The sequence below is a fragment of the Gymnoscopelus braueri genome, assembly GCF_963280865.1.
Source record: "Gymnoscopelus braueri genome assembly, chromosome: 19".
Lineage (NCBI taxonomy): Eukaryota > Metazoa > Chordata > Actinopteri > Myctophiformes > Myctophidae > Gymnoscopelus > Gymnoscopelus braueri.
The window spans coordinates 32,601,989-32,625,247 of record NC_137621.1 but is presented as its reverse complement, the minus strand read 5'-3'; the positions used below and the strand labels follow the sequence as shown (position 1 = coordinate 32,625,247).

General features: G+C 40.9%; 1 protein-coding gene across 13 annotated transcripts in view; it reads right to left on the bottom strand.

Moving 5' to 3' along the window:
- The window catches only part of pacs2 (phosphofurin acidic cluster sorting protein 2), a 78,595-nt gene that overhangs the window by 38,721 nt on the left and 16,615 nt on the right, over window positions 1-23,259 (bottom strand). For 9 of the 13 annotated variants that reach the window (XM_080415090.1, XM_080415102.1, XM_080415101.1 and 6 more), the window contains exon 2: window positions 21,463-21,492. The exons of the other annotated variants lie outside the window; for them this stretch is intronic. In XM_080415090.1, coding sequence (XP_080271216.1) covers window positions 21,463-21,492 — 30 coding nt within the window. The remainder of the gene's footprint in view (window positions 1-21,462; window positions 21,493-23,259) is intronic. 13 annotated transcript variants of the gene reach the window in all.

Below are 23,259 nucleotides of genomic sequence, written 5' to 3'. Positions count from 1 at the left end.
AGATACACAGGGCTCTCGTATAGTAAATTTGTTATGATAAATAAATACTGACAAATGCTCTGAGGACAACGAGGGCTCACATACAGTACAGTGAGAAGGTATAGAGCAGGAAAACATACTGTAGCAGCAGCACAGCTTGGGGGGGCTCAAGGACGGAGAAGAAGACAGCACACAGCATGCCATCCCAGGTTCGATTTCAACCCTTGGATTTGCTGCTTCCGATAATAGTGAGGAACTGGCATTCGGACACATGGAGTTCTGCTCTGCAGAGCCGGCAGTGTCCATATTGATATTTCCATACTCTACACTGTAACTTCCTGTTCCCCTTCCGCCACACACACACACACACGCGCACACACGCACACACGCACACACGCACACACGCACACACACACACACACACACACACACACACACACACACACACACACACACACAGGGATTACACATACACACACGCAACCACCCACCCACATTACACGCACGCTTAAAATAGACTTTAAGCTACGGAGTAAGTAAGAGTCCAGTTAATAGCAGATCGAATGTCTTGGAGGAGCCATAAGGCTTCCATTTGGTTCACAGCTGGATGGCTTACAGATAAAGGAACGTGTTGTTTACGTAAGTGAACCGCAGCTGAACATCAGGTACAGAAGACTTCAGGCCAGGGTACAAAACGCTGCAGTCATGTGACGGCCTTGGACTTAAAACTCTTGGAAACTCATTGGATTGAAGCGTCGGATTATAGCGTGGCAAAGTATTGATACACGTTATGACACTTCAGAACCCACTGCTTTTGATTTTTTCTCATTGACTTATCGACTCATCGACTGAACAATAAAACCTCTTTTCATTAATCAAATTGAAAGGATGACAACAATTTGCATATATGATATCTTCTACCAACAATAGCAATATGCAGCCTATGTACAGCGTGAATCCAGGGCTTAATGTAAGTCGGAGAATGCAGGATAAACTGTTATATATAGGGTTTGATGTCGTCCACATTTCTTTTGATTACAGATGATCTTCCAGATCTCTGAAAGGTTGCAGGCCAGAGGGTTAAAAGGGACTCAGGAAAGGTGCTATTTAAAATTGGACCATGATGCTAGTACATGATCAAATGTCTAAAAATGGAATTACACCGTGAAATCCTGCATGTTCATTTAACTCTGAGTATACTAACACTCTTTTCCAAACATTTCTTTCGTCTTCTTTTTTTTTATGATAGCAGCACATATCTGACTCACAGTGACAGGAAAGTGAGGTCACAGAGGAGAGATGACATACTGTACAGGAAACAAGCCATCAAACCCACAACCTTGTGGGTGGGTGGTCAATGCATTAAATGAGGCACCAGGCTGCACAAAGCTCAGCATAGAGATTGAGGTCAATGAAAAAAATTAAAAGCACTTTTGATAAATAAATTAAATAAACAAACAAACAAACAAATAAATAAATAATTTGGTTCAAAACATAAGAGTGTCATTTGAAAATATGCACCCTTTATAAGCAAAAGCAAAACAATGTATCCAGAGTGACTTACAATAAGCAGGGTAAACATGTCAAGTGCATCAAATGCAGAGAGACAGTGTGGTGCCTCAGTAAACTAGGATCACAGGTGCATTTATTTTAACCCATTAAGACCTGAGTCCGATTCTACAAATGCCTTCTAAAATCAGTAGTTCTCACACTTTGAAGATTTTTCAAAAATGTACAAGATCGCAGAAAGAAAACGGCGAGGGAGTGAGTGAGTGAATGAATGGCAAACCAATTCAGTGAACTGCAGTGCAATGTGGTCCTGACTCTCACAACCGCCATCGCTCCCCGCTCTTTCATAAGCTTCCATTTGGCTGCTCCCGGAACCGCAGACTGTGTCGTATTATTAGCTCTATATCTGCACTGTGGCACAGTGCGGGCAGCACTTCACTCTGCCTCCCTTGTCCTACATCTGAATGTGCTCAGGAAGATTTATACAACATTTTCCTCAGGAGAGAGGAGAGGACAGGATCTTGACAGGAGACGTAATTCTGATTTGTACGTATTTAAATCAGACTAAATATACTGTATGTATTGCTGTTGCCGGTGCGAGGCGTTGTGAGCTTGTAGATCTGCAATTTTTGACCGTACGATTGGGACATAAATTAGGCCTTAGAATAACAGTCAAGCAGATGGACACATCATTCTTTTACATCTGTCATGCTAGTCAAGGACAGCCCTAGTCGATGAAAAATCACGTCATCCGTCAAGCGATACAATACTGTATGTCGTCGCTGTCAGGCGAAACCTTGTATCTCCATATTTTGTCGTTTTTTCATGAATGAATGTTACTTTGTCGTACAGGAGTGTCACGCAAAAGTAACAAAAATGGCTGAAGTACAAGCTCACAATGCGTCACATTGTGCTGTGAGCTTGCAGATCTGCTATTTTTGCTATTTTAGAAGCAAGTGTGCGTGTGGATTTGATAAATATTGAACAGAATAAACAATAAACAGCTTGTGACTAAATAATAAATAACTAAGTTGAATCCATTGGAACACAGGTTCTTATTTCCCATTTACTGAAACGGTTTTGGACATATGAGATTTCCCCCGACAGCGACGACATGTAGGCAATTTGTCTCTGTGTTAGTGGAGACAGATATTGACATCACACACTCACAGTACATAGCTGACACCGGATGTATCGCAATGCAATAAAGGTAAATACAAACGCTAGTTCACAAGGAAGCAATATTTCATATTCTATAGCTCTATGGATGTTCAGGTGAGCTAGCTTGGTATTCCCACTTGAACCCACAAGCACAGACACACAGGGAATGGAAGTGATTGAATTGGCTGAATTAGACGTAAATCCGCTCCACATCTTGCAATGGTTGGTCATTCAGATGTTTTTATTTATAGCACTGTAGCCCAATGGTGGAAAGTAACTAAGTACATTTACTCAAGTACTGTACTTAAGTACAATTTTGAGGTACTTTTACTTTACTGGAGTATTTCCAATTTCCAATACTTTTACTTCTACTCCACTACATAGGCAAATATTGAACTTTTTACTCCACTACAATTACATGAAAACTTTAGTTACAAGTTACTTTGAAGACTTTTTTTACAAGCTCAGATCTACAAGCTCACAACACGTCGTGATGCGACACGTTGTGAGCTTGTAGATCTTCTATTTTCAAAAGATTTTAATACATTTTATACATATGATTCCTTTTGAAACAGGACATACTGCATAATGAGAACTTTTGGTACTTTAAGTATATTTTGATGCCAATACTTGTTTCTACATTGCAGTATTGATACTTTTACTTGAGTAAAGAAATGGAGTACTTTTTCCACCACTGCTGTAGCCGCAGTCTGTTACGCAAATCCGCTGACACTGGGTGGGAACTGAGCCCTACCACATTCTTATATGGTTGGTCAGTGGCAATATTAGTAGTCAGGGAATATTCTCAGAATAATGTCAAATCTTGGAATAAATTCCTTACCAAGAAATTTCTTCACCAATGTGTTTGTGAAAGTGTCTAGTAACACATCTCATAAAGACTGAAATGCAGTTTCCCTAGGGGAATTTTTGACAGCTGCTGAAAGTTGGGGTACCCACCATAACCTTATGCGGGGAAAAAAATCAAAATTTAATTCTGTTTTAAGTAGCATGTGAGGGGTCAAACTAGGGTGTTTTTATGATTCTGAATCCATTGCAAGCATTTGTTTTGCACCAAAACCACTCCTTGGGCTAAAAACGCCCCAATGTCAATGGGCTTTTTACACAAAAAATTACCTGGAAAAGGTTGGCTATGGCCGTTTTTAGCCCAAGGAGTGGTTTTGGTGCAAAACAAATGCTTGCAATGGATTCAGAATCATAAAAACACCCTAGTTTGACCCCTCACATGCTACTTAAAACAGAATTAAATTTTGATTTTTTTCCCCGCATAAGGTTATGGTGGGTACCCCAACTTTCAGCAGCTGTCAAAAATTCCCCTAGGGAAACTGCATTTCAGTCTTTATGAGATGTGTTACTAGACACTTTTACAAACACATTGGTGAAGACATTTCTTGGTAAGGAATTTATTCCAAGATATTTTTAATATCCCCTGACTATAGGTAGAGAGAGAGGCGATGCTCATTCAATTGCCCCCATTGCGATTTTTCCCCCTGCTGGTGAGGGGATTCAAACACGATCCTGCTTCTCTAACCTTCAGGCTTATGTTCCTAATCATGCCAGGCAAGCTGAATCAAACTCCAGCCAAGCACTGGACAGGATCCTGTTACTTCTCATATCTGAAACATGAGAGCAGCTTCAAATCGACAGATGCTGCACTTAAAACAGTCACGCGCACAAAACCATGCACATGTGCACTGCACACGCTTACACACGCTGGCAGAGAAAAACATGTATGACCACATGCACACAAGCGCAAGCATCAACATCAACATATCCCTGCCACACGCGCGCGCGCGCGTGTGCACACACACACACACACACACACACACGCACACACGCACACACGCACACACGCACACACGCACACACACACACACACACACACACACACACACACACACACACCCCAAACCAAACCATATAGAGCAATAGGGGTGCAACAGTTAATCAAACTAATTGATTTAATCGATTATAAAAAATAATCAATAATAAATATTGTAATACAATAATTGATTAATAATCCCTATTTTGGGTATCTCATTATAGGCAAAAATCTTCAAAGTACAAAATAGGATTTAAGTGGTCAAGTAATTTGTTGATATTTATCTGATTAATAAAAACAATTAGCGATAGAATGATCGCTCTGAAAAATAATTGATTAATGGAAAATTGTCTGAGCTAAGGGACATGTTAATATGACATGAAAGCCTACTGTGGTTCCCAAACGTTTTAGCTCGAGACCCAAAAGAGAAATCCCCATGACCCAAACAAGAGATGCGTTGTGAGCTTGTAGATCGGCTATTTTCACTACTTCTTAAACATTTGTTTTCGAATTTATGGAATTTCTTCGATTTTTGGTATTTAGTCATGAAATTATTTTGAAAAATGTCTGGATTTTAAAATGGACCCGCGACCCACTGTTTGGGAACCACAGCATTAGAGTGAATCCAGGCTGACTCATCACTGGCAGGTTTGATAGCTTCTTCTGCTTCTAAAGCACTGGTTCTCAAAGTGGGGTCCGGGATCCCCAGGGGTCCTTGGGGGGTTCCAGGGGGTCCCCCAGCTAAGTTTGTTAATATAGCGTCACAATCATTTTAACCACTTTATCCATTTATATGTTGGCTATTCAATAACAGCAGATGTACAAGCTCACAGTGCGAGCTTGTACAATTTTTTTATTCTTTTGAAAAATATGAAAAAATGTTTGGAAACTTTTTTTTTCACTTAAATCTTCTCTTCAGGGGGTCCCTGGCACATAAGATTTTCAGATGGGGGTCTACGGCCAAATATATATCAATTTGAGGGTCCTTGGCATGAAAACTTTTGAGAACTACTGAGCTAAGGGACGTTAATATGAGATGAATAGACTAGGATGAGTCCAGGATGACTCACCACAAACAGGTTTGATAGCTCTAATGCTTCTGATGTTCTAAAGACATACAGGCAGCCGCGACTCAACCACCTCTTATAGTTGCTGTCGGGCAGAAACCCTGTATGTCTTTTCAAGAAATGGAAGAATGTATGTTCCAATGGATCCAATGCAGTTATTATTTGGTCATAAGCTCTTGTTGATACTATTCATTGGTTCAATATTTATAAAACCCACAGACACACTTGTGTTGCATTGCGACGCATTGTGAGCTTGTAGATAGGCAATCTTTGCTACTTTTGTGTGACACTATAGTGTGACAAAATAGGGCATTAATACAAAAACAAACTAAAAAGTTTGAATATTGAGATACAAAGGTTTCCACAGCAATAAGAGACATGAATCATGAATAATTATTAGAGCTACACGGCAGACATGTTGGACCCCAATCGGAGTCTCTCTCTATTAAACTCATTAAGCAGAAAAAGGCCAGGCCTTTTTAAAGTGATCTGTAGAAATGCACTGCTTGTGCAATCTGGATCCGAAATATTGGTTTGCTGCTCACGTGTCCATTGGACTGTCTGAGGTTGTCATGGCAATAGTTTATATCCACTACTGATTCTCTACTGATAGGTTAACATGCAACCTTGAGAACTGAATAAAGTGGAGCACTCTCAGCTACCGTGGCATGTATATGTGTGTGCATGAGAGAGAGAGAGTGTGAGAGTGAGAGTGAGAGTGAGATAGATATAGATAGATAGATAGTTTTTAGAAGTAAAAGCACCGATACTGCAATTACTTGCAGTTACAAGTAAAAGTCCGGAATTCAAAATTTGTACAAGTACAAAAGTAAAAGTACACATTATGCAGAATGTTCCGTTTCACAAGGTATCATAAAATGTATTGAAATCTTTCAAAAATAGGCAATCTACAGCAGCCTTTTGTGTATATTTAAGAAAACAATATATGGCAATTAACCACCCATTATGCAAAACTCTGTCAACCCCTGTCTATCCAGGGCTCTGCAGTCAGTGCATGCTGTGCATGTCACTCATGGGAATAATCATGGACAGGTACAAAGAAAACAATATCACAGCTGGAAATTGAGTTTCAGAATCGTTTCAAAGTCTTAACTCAGCTCGATGTGCATGGCATGTTATGAATTAATGGTATGGGAGCTATAAATATTCACGACCGCATGTAATGGTTGCGTGTAATGACAGCTGTTCCCATGCCGTCGGAATCTTTTCCAAGTCTTCGTTGAGTGTAAACTCGAGAACCTGTTTCAGCTTCAACCATCATCAGCGTCGATGATGATGAAAATGCATTCTGTTTGTGCCAACAACAAGGTTCAAGGTTTCTTTATAGTTACATTGTGTGTACACTACAGGTACACAAGAGTAAAATGGTTTTGTTCTGCTTCCTCAAACATTGTATTAACAATAATAATACATATATATAAAACTAGGATATAATAAAAAAAACTAATAATCAAAGAATAGCAGCAGTATTAAGAATAGCTTGACTGTTAGCGCTTAAGGTGCTTGAAGGTGCTGTGTGCACAGTTCTTTCTCCTAAGTTATACAGTAAACATCTGTCCGTGCTAGTGTCCTTGACTTGTACCACAGCCTGCCCTGACCCTAGAAAGGCAGTTGCGGTGGGGGTGAGGGTATTAAGAGGGTATTAGCATTTTTCCTGGCCTGTTCGTTCATAAGTCTGTGGGAAAAGCTATTTAGCAATCTACTGCCTGGATGGCTAGTATTTTTGATAAGCCTGCGACCTTTGCTGACACACCGTCCGCCGTATTTGTCCTGGATAGAGGTAAGCTCCCATCCACTGATGAACTCAGCTGTCTGCACCACCGTCTGCATTGCTTTGCAGTTGAGGGTAGTGATGCAAGCCAGCATAGCTGCGGTATAGAACAGCACTACACACAGTACACACACAATCATCCATGCGGTCTTCAATGCATTGTCGTCAATTAAAATAAGCCGTCTGCCATCATGTGCAGTTGTCTAAACAGATTTATTAATTTTAAATTCTCAAAATGTTCATATGACTCTGTTGCACAGTCATACCTATGTTCCCTCAGTTTAACGTTAGGCTTGGGGTTGGGGTTAGTGTTCATTTTGAGGGAACTTAGGGCTGATGGAACATATAGGTACGCTCCTGTTGCACTAAACTGAAACGCTTGCAAAAGTACTATTTTTCAGAAAGTCTCATAGTCAACAAATACAAACACTATATGTACAAAGGAGATAAGGGCGAAACGGCTGCAGTGAATGACACCTCCTTTCGATGGGAATTTCATTCTCCTCCGCCTGTGGTCTCCTGATACTGTAGATGTTTTTTTCAGGCCAATTTTGAAAGAAACCAGTGATTCACATCTTTTTAATGGATGGTGTCAGGGCATTCCACATTTTGGTGGCAGAGTAGTAGAATGAGAATTTTACCATTTTTGTTCTGAATTTGGGTGGTACCAGATCATGGTCGCTCCCTCTAGTGTTGTGGCTGTGGGTGTCACTCACTTTGGAGAAGTAGTTAGACAGAGGGTATTGAGGGCACTGTCCTTTTATCTCAAATACCAATCCCATTGATAGGAAACTCCAGGATTGAAACTGATCCAGAATTCCATTCATTTTGGATCAATCGCGATATTGAGGGAGATGCAGTTGGAGCCAATTGAGTATGGTAAGTTAGAACTTTATTGGCTGATATCTTGAGAGACACAAAAGTTGGTGGTCACAGTTCTCTGCTGAAGGCAGAGATTTGACCATATCTATAAAGATAGGGGAGCCGAGTTGTACTCATAACAATGTTATGCAGCACCATGTCAGCATGAAGTGGCGGCTTCAGTCTACAATATTCAGATTGGCAGAACATATCATAAGACCAATTGGAAAGACAATAATGCTTGCATTGAACAGGACCCACTAAACAACACAATATTCCTTGAAACATCCTCTTTCTGACTCATCATCCAGTGACCCACTTCTGGTTATGAATTTATTTGTGTGCTAAAGGACATCATCACCATTCTCATCACGTGTGCCTGGTAAGACCAGAGATGAGGGAACCTACATTCTCACCTATCTGCGTACCTGAAGAAACCAAACCGATCTATTGTTTATCTCTAAACCCAACCCATCTATCACTCTCACTCTCTATGTCTCCCTGTCTTCCTGTTAGGGGTGTGCCGATACACTAATTTCACGAAACGATACGATACGATATTGGGCTCACAACTTCGATACGATTTCGATACGATACGCACTTTTTTATTATGAAAATATATGGGGGAGAAAAAAAGCAAATGCAAACAAATAATTCTGTTTTTGCATTACTCAGACATGCAAACTTAGGGCAATAGTGTGACACCTGACCCGAAAAAAAAAACCATGTTGTCACCCTTTTCACCTCGGGGCTGTTTGCATGCCTGATTATTATTATTGTGTAAAAAATAAAATAATAATAATAATTCAAAACGATATTTTTTTTCTCCCAAAACGATACATATCGTCACGAAAACGTATTGCGATATATCGCGGGACGATATATCGGCACACCCCTACTTCCTGTTTATCTATTTTATTCCTTTTATTCCTTATTTCTTTTCATTACAATTTAGGCATTTAGCCTTATCCAGAGCAACTTACAATAAGCAAGGTAAACACTCACATACATCAATATTTTAATGCCTTTGGATGTATTTTTATGACTTCTAAAAAGCTATATGAATTCCTTTTCGGTATGAAATGTGCTATACAAATAAACAATGTCCATCTCTGTCTCTTTCCTTCAAACACAAAGCCTCTTACTTCTTCCGACTGAAGAACTCAGTTCAAAAACTCTTTCTTTAGAGGAACCCAGAGCAGCTCCTCGGTTACAGACATCATAAAATATTTTGACAGATGCCATCGGGTGTTGCCACTTCTCTGCGAACAATGGGGGAAAATGTGACATCATTGACTCCAGAGTTTGGCACGGGCAGACAAGACAGTGGTTTTCCTCTCTAGCTAGACATCATACTGTAAAATCCTCAGTGTTTGTTTAACTCTGAGCATGTACAAATGGACCCTTCCGGGTCCACTTGGTTACATTTTTACACTCTCAGTGTAACACATTTTACAGTGCATGCATTGGTGATTTATTATCCCTGATTTGACTTTTCTCCTGGTTAGAGTTGAAGTCCTATTCTACTTAAATCGGATTATATGTTACAGAAAAGGTACCTCATGATACCTTTTATTTGTAGCCTGTATGGGTGCATACTACAGTATAAGCCCATGTCGAAGTCCATCATACTAAAACAAAAATCAATCAGGTAATCTATCAATCAATAACTTATTTTATTGAGGAAGGGGTGATATCAACTTAAAGGTTAGAAAACCAGTCTAGAAGCTAGAAGGTTGCGGGCTTGAGGACCCGTCCCACACTGGCTGCAATTTCTGCAAAAGTATGGGCGGTTATGAGGATTCACTGATGTGCCCTTGAGCAAGGCAATGAAACCCCAACTTCTCAACCGCATCTGTACTGGGCAGCTGCTTGATGTGAATCCGGGTGACTGTGTGAAGCAGTTTATTGATACATAAAGAACATTTCTACCCAGCACGCCTTCCATGGATGAATAATCTATACTTTTCCTCTTAGCACTTAGCAGTGTTCAGTCGTTGGGTGTTGAATGAGAAAAGTGACAAAAGAGACAAATGATAGCATTGGGCAGCACTGAATAATGGTGCCACCAGGGAGCAGAAATGGCCACCTTGCCTTCTCTATTAGGCCTCTATCATCATCTTGAACATTGTATCCTGTACACAATTTATTACTTGTGATGTTGGCATTCTTGGGACTTAAGCTTATTCTGCTTGACTGAGCCACTGGATAAGAGCATTATCTATACGTTAAGAATGTGAAAAAACAACTTAACATTCAATCTGAGTTGCCAAACAAAAGGAATTTCCTTTGAATATGAGCATCCTGCTAGTCAAATACCCATGCATAACTGTTATGGCCATACTGCAGTTACACATGTGACATGACTCATACTGTACACAGAGGCATCAAGGTTGAGGCAAGGTTACCAAGCTGGCAGCAAACAGTGATAGGCCCACCATTACACAAATTTTATGACACATACTCAGACAGGAGGGATAATGGTGTGTTTAAATTAAAGACAACAGTTAAACAGTCTATTGGTCCAATCAAGTGTAAATTCAAGAAGGCTGGTTGCAGTGTAACTGCAGTGTACAGTTAAGAGTTTTTGAGCTTTCTGTGTGGAGTTTGCATGTTCTCCCCGTGTCTCCTAGGGTAGGTACCCTCACAAAAAACATGCAGTAATCCTGGTCACTATACTGCCTCCCCCTGGCCAGCCGGGGCGCCTGATGGAGGGGAAGGGAACTGGTTGGAATAACGTGTTCCTTCCACGCGCTACGTCCAACCAGGGAAACTCTCCCCTGTCAGGTGATAAGAAGGTCAGACGGCTCTCATGCATTGAAGGAGGCATGAGCTCGGCCCTGGCCTCCCTAGGTTGGCAGAGGGAAGGTAGTGCCCAGGATTACACGCTTAGGCATTGGCACTAGGGTGAAAAAATAGGGGTTACAAAATCGTGGGATATAAAAAATAAAAAATAAAGTTTTTGAGCTGGTTGGTAACCATTATATACTTTGTTGTTCGTCTATAGTGAAGATTGCTGATCTACAAGCTCGCATTGTGATGTACTGTAGCCATTTGTGAGTTTTAGATCTGCTATTTTTGCCTATTATGACATGCCCGGAAAAGGGATGCCTGTCTTCGTGTGGTTAAGGTTGTGAAGTCTGCCAACTTGGTAAGCACTTAGAATGTAGGATGTGCATCCGTCCAACACACTTCTATAGAAATTACATGGCATCAGGGGTCGCCGATAGCCGAGTGGTTAAGACGCGTACCACAGCTTGACATCGAGTCCCTGGGTCGATTCCCGAGCCCAACGGACCTTTGCTGCATCTCACGGACCCGATTCTCTCTCCCTGTTTCCTGTCTCTCTACACTGAGAACTATCAATAAAGGCCCAAAAATATCTTAAAAGGAAATCACATGGCGTCGATAATTAGACAAAAGACATCAAAAGTTAGCTTGATCCCTGTGTTAGCTGTTGAGGCATCACCATTCGAGTCACGTCAATTAGAGGAGGATGAAACCGACGATGCTGTCTCTTCATGTCTGCCCGTATCCGCTGTATCTGCCAGCACCCGTCAGGCTGACAGAATTACCCTGCCATCATGACGGACGGAGGTAGCAACTATCCTTCCCATCTAGCTGTGGCCGATGACGAGTCACCTTCAGAAGGTTACTGAACTATCAGCACCTGCAGACCTGTCTTTGTTGCTCCAGAGTTGGATGAAGTATGGGGGAAGCCAGCATTCTCCCCCATTCTAATTTTGGTATGTCTCATTTTGTTATGTCATACCTATTGACGCCGTGGGATTTCTATACACGTGTGTTCAACTACCAAGCACGAGTTGGGAATGAGAAAGTGTTGACTAATTGCGATGCTCCAACATCAAAGGAGAACGAGGACAGAAGAGAGTAGAGTAGAGGCCACAGGGGACGCTGCGCCCCGGCTGCAGAGCCCGGAGCACACTGAAACCTGAGACTAGAGACGTGACAGTGAAACGCAGCATTCCAATGATTTAAATACACACTGTACACACACACACACACACACACACACACACACACACACACACACACACACACACACACACACACACACACACACACACACACACACACACACACACACACACACACACACACACACACACACACACACACACGTCGTATACTGTATGTACACATTCATACAGACAAAGATACACACACACTCATACCCAGAGATACTGTATACATACGCTATACATACACCCACCTACATACAGACTGTTCCCTGTCCTTGTCTCATTCAGCCATACAAGCCTGGAATTACAGGCATGACATTCCATTCCACACTGACACCTCTCACGCCTGCAGCCAGTCCAGCCCACCACATGCTGCCTGCATGCCTCCACTGCTGGGACCAGTAAGTGCATCAACAACATGCTCTTTTTCTCCTTTTGAATGCTGCTTCTGATTCAATAGATAATACATAATATCTGTGAGTGGCAGGAAAGATGGAGGAGAGCAAGAGAGTGGGGGCAATACAATGAGAGAGAGAATGACCTACGACCAGTGGTGTAAAGTAACTAAGTACACGTACTCAAGTACTGTACTTAAGTACAATTTTGAGGTACTTTGACTTTACTGGAGTATTTCCAATTGTCTATACTTTTACTTCTACTCCACTACATCTCAGAGGCAAATATGGTACTTTTACTCCACTACAATTATTTGAAAACTTTAGTTACTAGTTACTTTGCAGATATAAAAGATTACATTATAAAACACACATTAACCACTTTAGCCCTATTTTATACCTAGGCTATTTGAAAATAGCCGATCTACAAGCTCACAACACGTCGCATTGCGACGCGTTGTGAGCTTGTAGATCTGCTATTTTCAAGCATTTGTGTACTTTTACTTTTGGTACTTTAAGTACATTTTGATACCAATACTTTTGTACTTTTACCATTTTGAATTACGGACTTTTACTTGTAACAGGGTACTTCCTACATTGCAGTATTGATACTTTTACTTAAGTAAAACATTTGAGTACTTTTTCCACCACTGTTACGACCAGCTTTATTTGACAGTCCACCATGGAGGAGAGACATGATGAAAGAGAGAGAGAGAGAGTGAGAGAGAGAGAGAGAGAAACAGATACAGACAGAGGGCACAATAGAGAGTGACAGAGTAAAAGATAAACAGATAAAGAAAGGATAAACAGATGCATGAAGGGTGGTGACAGGTGATGGATGGTGACGTGCAACAGGGGCTTAGGCCACACTCAACCATTTAACAGCTATAAAGTACACGACATTCGTCTTGGCCTGTTTAAGTACCAAGACCACCTGAGGCCGTTCTCATGAATGACGCCATTCCCCTGAACCAGACGCTCTAGTCTAGTGAGCTACAAACTTCGCTGCGGCGCTTACCTCCTTTGATTATATTGGTTCACAACTTTGACATTTGCCCACAGCGTTTTCTTCTGGTTTCCTAAAAACAAGCATCTGTTTGGGCCCAGCTTTGTGCAATTAATGAAGTCACAGTGTATTGAAAGCTGAATTTGTAAGGTGGCAAATTGAGTCAACTTGAGAGAAGGTCAGAGTGATGATTAGGCACTCTTTTCTGTTTTTCTTCCCTCCAGCGGGTGGGTATTATCATGGCATGAAGGGAACTGCCAGGGAGGCAGCTAGGGGCCGGACCACTGGCCAGACCACTGCCTACTCTCACATTGACCATAGGGCCCAAATCTCTGGCTTGACCTCTCTGGTCCTCTGGCTCTGGACCTTGAGCACATAACTTTCTAGTTTGTTTGTGTGCGAAAGAGGAGGAGAGAGGGTGTGTGTGTGTGTGTGTGTGTGTGTGTGTGTGTGTGTGTGTGTGTGTGTGTGTGTGTGTGTGTGTGTGTGTGTGTGTGTGTGTGTGTGTGTGTGTGTGTGTGTGTGTGTGTGTGTGTGTGTGTGTGTGTGTGTGTGTGTGTGTGTGTGTGTGTGTGAGGGCGTTTGAGCATGTGCAGGGGTTGTTGGGGTACAGAGAGAGGATAGAGATGGGTGAAAGTAGAGACAAAAAAAAAGAAAGAATAGAGAGGCAGAAAGAGAGACAAAGGGCATAGTGGATGCAAACAATTTATTTTGAGAAAACTGCAGAAACAGACATTTTGACAGACAGAATTTCTTCGTCAGGGCTTTTTGTTTTTCTAGGCTTTGACTTCAGCCAGCCTACAAGGGCCAATTACAGGATTTTCCCAGCAAGGCAAACACAACTCCCCAATGCAAACATATATTTTAACAATGAGGTTCTTTTGGTTAACAAGTGAATATATTTTCCAAAACATTATGAATATCACTTAACTCACACATTAAGAATTTTGTTGTTGTTTTGATTGGTATGTTGGTGTCGGGGATATAGTTGCACTGATGCATTCAGTTGTTCCGAACTTCTTTCCAGACTGCTGCCACTATGCAGAGTATGAATTACAAATGGAACCTTCCTAGGTTTGGCTAACTTGGGAGGTATGCAAAAAAAAAAACTACAAATGTGCTCTCTGTGCTAACATATTATTATAGGTCTACCTTTTGCATTTTGCCATCTCCTTTTCCCCTTCTACATCAAATCACTTTGCTGAAAATAGCCTATCTACAAACTCACAATGCATCGCAACGCATTGTGAGCTATTTTCGCTGAATGTTCGCCCCAGAATAGGTATGCAGGGTTCATGAGGTTAAAGTCAGCTGATGACTCCCAGAAACATCATTCTTAGGTAAAACAATTCTACTGCTAACCTTTGTGTTGGATTTCCAAGAATATGAATGATACCAGCAAAGAAGCAACCAAAGAGTGACACGGTACCCCTCTAAATTGCACATGGTGCCGAGGCAGCACACAAGCAATGCAATCACACTTCCAACAGGACCCATGACAACACAGCCACTGATGGACATTTTTTGAATGTGAGTAAAGTAATATTTTAAAGTAATGAATACAAGTACCTTGGAATATGGCTTGATGACAAATTCACATTTAAATGCCATATAGACAATCTTGCCTGTAAACTAAGGCAAAAGATTGGCTTTTTTTTTTACAGGAACAGAGCTAGTTTCCCAATGACATGTAGGAAAAGGGTTATTGAAGCAGTCTTTCTTTCTGTGTTGGACTATGGAGATGTCATTTATGGGAAGGCTGCTCCGTCTGTCCTCAAGCCCTTGGATACAGTTTATCATTCTGCTCTGCGATTTGTATCTGGTGAACATTATAGGACTCATCACTGCATCCTGTATGATAGGGTGGGTTGGCCTTCCTTGGCGGACAGGCGAAACAAACACTGGTACCTGTTTATTTTTAAGGCAATTGATGGGACTTTGCCATTGTGTATTAAATCACTGCTGGATTGGAATCCTGTAACATATAGGACACGCTCCAGTGACTGGCTCACGCTAAAGGTCCCCAAAGTAAAGACTGAACTGGGGAAAACAGCCTTTTGTTTTAGTGCCCGAACCACTTGGAATGACCTACAGCTTAAATTAAAGATATGTTCTCCCATAACATACGGTCAATTTAAATCTTTGATTGCAGACCTACCCACAAGTGCCTGCAACTGCTTTTAAATCTGTGTTGTATCACAAGATAGGGGAAAGTTTCTGTTTTGTTTTGTTTCGGTTTTGTTTTGTTTTATCATTGATATGAATATTGATGTGAAAATGAAACTGTACTGTGATGTATCTGGACAACACTGCAAATGAGGGCAACCTCATGTCCTTCGAGAATAAATAAAGGTTTGAAATGAAATGAATATGAAACCATGATCTTGGCAGACTGAAAATGTAGACTAAATATAAATATGGACGGTGAGGAAGAATAGTAGAATTATATTATATTGCTATTAGCCTATTATGGTTGTTTGTATCTAACCTTCTTTTATATTACCTTATTTTGTTCATCTTTGTGCCTTAGAGATGATCTAATATTTTGTAGCTTGTAGGAGCCAAGATGTCTCCGCCAGGCCTGATAGCTATTGTTTTGGTATATAACCTGTCTTTATGGTTCATGCTTGTCCTCGTAGCAGCTTAGTATAACTATGGTCTGATCTCTGAGTTCGTTGGCAGAACTACCGTACCACCGACATTACTAGAATATCCATCACCACCTATAATATTGTCTTCGACTCCTCTTGCCTCATCAATTACTGATTAATCACGAATACCACGGCAAAGGGCTTGATTAGATATTTTATGGTAACTCCAATTTGACTCCAAATGAATTAATGTAACAAACATCATACAGGAATTGGATATTAAACAGGAATACAGATCAATAGATTGCAGTGGCCATTAGAAGCCACAAGACATGACAGAAGTCTAAATGGAGAACTACACTGGGGAAATGGATGCACACAGTGCATGTGTGACATGCATGCACACAATTAATTTGAGAATTTGCACACAAAAATAATCATGTACACACACACATCCACTATCTACATCTCGCACACACACACACACACACACACACACACACACACACACACACACACACACACACACACACACACACACACACACACACACACACACACACACACACACACACACACACACAGTATCACTGTGTCACATACACTGCTTTTAGGATGACTCATATTCCAAAACACACAGCAGCATGTGGGGAAATGCAGCAAAGAGGCACCTTGTGTTTGATGACTCAGTGATAATCTACCTGACATTTGCAGAGAGCGATGAATGATGCAGCAACTTCACTCTGTAATATAACATTTTATCCTTCTACAATACCTATAGAAAGCAATAAAGTGACACTCACTTCAACGAGAGAAAGTAAACTATAGAAAGGGAGGAAAATAAATGAAAGAAAAATGTAGAAAAAGAGGATGCAGAGAAAGACAGGAAATCGAACCCGGAACCCTGGTAGTGTCAAGCTCTAGCCCTGAGTTCTCACAGACAGACATGCTAACACCCAATGGGTTTGCATGTCTGTGTTATAAGCGTGCTCTCACGTGCACACCCTCTAGTACACAAACAACGTCTGGCCAGAGATTTTTGCCACGCCTCAACACACATAATCACACACATACACACAAACCGTCTAACCCAATCTCCTGTGGACCTTCCCATTATTCAGACGTGTGCTGTAAGCCTTCCAAACACTTGGCTGCTCATGCAATATTCAGGTGTGGGGTTTACCGGCTGGCTGAGGAGACATGCAGCGAGATGACAGGGTGCTATGTGCGCCGCCTGAAGGGACAGAGCTGCTATTAGGAAGCTCTGGACCCTCTGTACTGAAGTACGTAGAAAAGCTGGGGATAAGCAAACAGGTTATAGAATGATATAGAATGACAGGAGTAAGACTGGGAGTTCGGGATAAGTGCGTAGACTATATGGTACGATGTAAGTGGGACCAGGGAGTGTCAATTTAAATCTAAGAGCATAAAAAAATATTTTTACTGTCTCAGTGTTAAATAGACGAATAGTGATTTGCTTGTGTGCTTGCATACAAACAGGAATGTATGTTCGGACTTCGGACATAATACATGCACACACCTAGAAAAAACTCAAGTAGACGCGTATCCAAAAACAAAATGACTGTAATGCTATAAATGTAAACCAGGCAACTTGGCACATTACTTGTTATAGTATTTTCCTTTAATCATTATTTTCTGGCAAAATAACAGAAATGAAAAACTGAATATTTGTAAGTATAATACTAAATTGTCTTGGTCTTGGTTCTTCCTTTTTGGTACATTTGAGGCCTTGTGTACACGTCCCTTTAAGATGGAAAAAATATATTCGCAGCACATACACGTGATATGTCAAATCGATCGGCTTTATCGGGAATGGTGCACTTTGATTTTGTTTGATGTTTTATAGTTTAAATATTATTATTATTATTGTCTCCGCCAGGCCGAAAGGCATGGCGAGAGAGTATGTTTTGCCCCCTGTCCGTCCGTCCGTGTGTCCGTCCGTGTGTCCGTCCGTCCGTGTGTCCGTGTGTCCGTCATTTTGTGTACAGCTAATCTCCGGCACCGTTGGCTTGATCGCAGCGAAACTGTGCACACACACTCCCTGGATGCCAGAGCAGAACCTCTGCCCCAAATTTGTCAAATTAGCCTTTTATAGCGCCACCAGGAGAAACAAAAAAAAAACACATTTCTTGACAGTACTCCTACAGATATTATCCAAACATCACGCAAATCAGTACACAGTATCTCTATAGTCATGTGATCAACACAGATCTGTCCAATTTTCCATATTTCATCCTGATTGGCTAAGGTTGGCTTCCAAAGTTTGCAGGATTGCTCCGTTTTCAACAAAATGCCTCAAATCATGAACGCAGCTTGCGATTTCCGTGAGATTTCACACGCACATTCCCACTAGGCCAAGGAAGAAATGCCACTTGAAAATGTTCAAATCAGCCTCATGGTGGCGCTATAAATGGACGATTTGTGTTTTTAACTATAACTGCACCGATCTGCATGAAACTTTGCACGCACACTCCTAGAGGCCAAGGAAAAACAACTGACCTGCATTTTTCACATTTGCCTTTCATAGCGCCACCAGGAGGCCGACTTATGTAAAACAAATTTTTTGATATTAAGCCTTCAGAATGTATCCAAATTTCACGCACATCGGTACACTTGATCTCTAAAGTCATGTGATCACGATGGATCTTTTAAAATTTTCATATTCCATCCTGATTGGCTAACATTGACATCTAAAGTTTGCAGGAGTGGCCCGTTTTGAACAAAATGCCACAAATCATGCGATTGTGGTGACACTTTGCACGCACATTCGCACTACATTGAAGAACAAATGCCACCCTTTTAACATTGCCCTATTATAGCGCCACCAGGAGGCCAATTTTGCAACACTTTTCTTTTTTATATTACTCCTACAAATTCAAACATCATGCAAATCGGTACACATATAGTCAAGTGATCAAGATGGTTCCGTCCAATTTTTCATATTCCATCCTGATTGGCTAATTCCGAACATTGCTGGCCCACAATAACCTACCTGACCTGGCGGAGACCTGGGCTCCGAGGAGCACTTTTTCTAGTTTTAGATATTTTGGGGCATTTTGTAGTCTTTATTGACAGTGACAATGGAAAGAGACCGGGCAATGTTAAGACAGTAGGGGGATGACATTCAACAAATGGTGTGTGTGTGTGTGTGTGTGTGTGTGTGTGTGTGTGTGTGTGTGTGTGTGTGTGTGTGTGTAAATATACATATATATTCATTATTTTAAATTAAATGTTTGCTTGTTAACAAACGCTCCTTAAAACAATTTAAGGAGAAATCCATGTGCAGAAAAAATTAGCATTCACACAGATATGGACATTCTTCAAATATCACACACACACGCACGCGCACACACACACACACACACACACACACACACACACACACACACACACACACACACACACACACACACACACACACACACACACACACACACACACACACACACACACACACACACACACACACACACACACACACACACACACACACACACACACACACTTTTGAGTTACTTAAGTTCAAACATAAACATTTTTTTTTCTAGGGCTGGCTAATAAACAGACAACAGGAGGCAAAGTCTAAACTCCAGCTAGACAGCCATAGAGAGTCTACTGGTATTTGTTCAATAAATGTGTGTCAGTAGATCATTACATTTCTGGTGAACAGCCAGGGGCTGTAGAGGGCCAGAGATATGGAACCAATTCACCCACTCTCTCTTTCTCCATCCATCTACCACTCATTCCCCCTCAATTGGAGAAAATAATATCCAGACAGAGGGTTCCTACTTCTAGAATGGATAATATTAAGTAGTATAGGAACTATGCACACAGCAGCTTAAAGCGCCTCAAAGGTGTGCTATGACTAATGTACAGAGTATGCAATTTTTGTTTTATTACTATTGTTGCTATTCTTTTTTATTTTTTATTGGGTTACATTGCTGCTACAATGTTGAGGTACAAAAATCTAATAATTCTACTCCTGTATACCAATAATCTTGAATTGGTTTCTTTCTCTTCCCTGTGTCTTGTGTCCATTTCGCCTTTGCTCTCACTCTTTCACTCTCTCAGAAAAACAAAATCTTCAAAGGAAGAAAGTAGCGTTGCTGTGGTATTCCTTAATTAAGGAGATAACGGCACAAATGTATGTGTGCGTGTATGTGTGCGCGTGTGTGTGTGTGTGTGTGTGTGTGTGTGTGTGTGTGTGTGTGTGTGTGTGTGTGTGTGTGTGTGTGTGTGTGTGTGTGTGTGTGTGTGTGTGTGTGTGCATGCAAGACTCAGAAACAAAGTGTTTGTATGTGTTTGACAGAGAGTTTGTAAGACAGAACATGAGAATTTATTTTTAAAACTATAAACCACAAAAAGACACACACAAAAATGTGGGAAAAAAATTTGAAATAACAAAATCCCAAAGTCCCCAAAAATATAATTGTATCATACCAACAACAGAAAAAAACCCAAATGACATGCAATAACACAAACAAAATGAAGAGGGTTAATGGAGTCAAAACAAATTAAATGACAGGGATGTGAAACTAAATAAAAGGTTAATAGAGAGAGTGTGTCAGCTGCTGGTTTCACCATACATCATAACTGGTTAGATGAGAGAACAGCGCCACTAAATCCAGTGGTGGAAGAAGCACTCACATGTTGTAATTACAGTATGTAAAAGTATCCATACCCTGTAGAAATAGTCTGCTACAAGTACAAGTTCGGTATTCAAAACTTACTTGAGTAAAAGTACAAAATATACTTAAAGTACAAAAAGTTAAAGTACTCATTACGCAGAATGTCCCAATTTACAAATTTTCAAAATGTATCAAAATCTTTTGAAAATAGCAGATCTACAAGCTCGCAGAGCTTGTAGATCAGCTATTTTCATATAGCCGAAGTATATATAGGGCTGAACTGGTTAATGCATGTTTTAAAGTAAAAATACCTCAAAAGTGTACTTAAGAACAGTACTTGAGTACATGTACTTAGTTACTTTCCACCACTGACAACATCTATGTGTGTGCAGGTTGGTTTGAGGAAGCAAGTGAGAGACGGGAGTTTTATTCAAGCATAGACTTCTACCACCGCACACCATCCAATCCGAAAACGCACACCATCCAATCCGAAAACCTGATTTATACTTAGTTGCACGCCGGTGTCACGTACCAAAAACAGCCAATCTACAAGTTCACAGGACAGCTTTTAGATCTGCTATTTTTGGCATGCAACCAAGTATAAATTAAGTACGAGATCTTTCACTCACCTGATCTGATGCACAATATGTATCCAGGCACTGCATAAAATGAAAATGTTCACAGTTCACACTATGTCAGTAAGAAAGAAAGGGCATTAAAATGTGTACATTTCCTTTGTAATACTGTCATTCTTATGGTTCTTCGTTTGGACTGCAGATTGATTGGTTTAGACAAGGCTTATTTTACTGGTGTAATTTGTAAACTGAACGAGCGAGAATGAAGACAGGCAAAGAAAGAGAGAAAGAGACACTGACCAAGTGAGACAGAAAGAGAGTACAAGAGAGAGAGAGACAGAGAAAATACAAGAGATAGAGATAAAGAGAGGCAGACTGTCATCAGCTGGTTCATGTCGGGCCTCTTGAGATTGGAACCGACACCCTGAGGATAGAGCCTCATCCCACCTCCACACAGAGCCCCCCCCTCCCTACCAGCAGTCATCAACAGCAACAGCAGCAGGAGCCGCCCCGATACCTCACTTTGACGGCTCAATAATTGACTTCTTATCTTTTATTAATAGAGGGAGCCATTAGGCAACACAGCAGCGTCTGGGGCGCGTCTACAGCGTTGCCCTCCCCTCGCCGCCACTGTCTGAGCTCCAAGACTAAGCGCCGGCGGCGACGACATACACGACTCAAGCTCGTTAAGTAAATGTGTGCGTCTGCCCCACACCGTTCTGTTGTAAATTAATCAGCCCACTAGTCAGAATGAAGGATACTTTTCTGCCCCGGACTTAGTTTATTATTTTGTGCCTCTCTATTATCCATAAATGTCCCACGGGACAAAGGAATATTTGAAACGTTTATGTTCTTGGCACTGTAGCGTTGACCTCTGCCCCACTTCCTGTTGGTTTCTAGTGGTGTGTGTGATCGAGGAAGAGATGATTCCCTATTTTGTCCATCATTAAATTAAAAAAAAATATATATATATATAAAAATATAATAAACATAACATTTGCATTGTGATGCATTGTGAGCTATATCCACTAGTTTTATGATTTTAATGTGAAAAGGTGAAGCTATATAATGGAAAATATTTTATGTCATGCAAGTCAATTACGTGAATGACAAGGATCTGATCATGAAATATGCTTATATGCTCTGATGCAGAACAGTCCACAAATATAAATTTGGCACTATCGATCAGTCACAGTTATATTAGCTAATCTGAACAAATGGTATGTAAGCGTACTTCCCCAGGAGTAAAAAAAACAATGATCAATAGGCACCGTCCCCATCTGTCACACAGAACACAAAACCAGCCGTCCCCTTTAGTTCCCACTGGAACTGAAGTCTGACAGAAGTCCACACAGTCAACCAGCTTTCTGCCAACACAAAAAGGTAGCTGAATCAAATCCCACTAAAGCACAATAGAGAGAAGATCATCCTTTAATCAAAGCCCCATGGAGTGGGAAATTGGAGTTATTGAAGGGGCACTTAAGTGCAAAACACAGTACTTCTGTGACATGTCTATCTCCATCTGTGAACAGAAATACATATATTTTCCAAATGTTGGCTGATGATGGGCAATTTTGCATTCAGCAGGAAGATGAAAATGATGGGTAATTGGACCAAAATCAAAGGGAATAACAAAGTGGAAGATAAAAGAGCAATAGTTTGATTTTAAAAACAAACTCACCAACCTCTCTTTTGGCTCTTGTTGGCCACAAGACCTGTGTTGATTGAAATCCATTTAAGAAATGCCAGAAATGCCAGATGTTGAACCTATCTAAATATCTCCACAATACAGCCTATTGTATCATCTGTCTTTTTACTATGTACATGCTAGGTGCATTGCGTACTTAACCT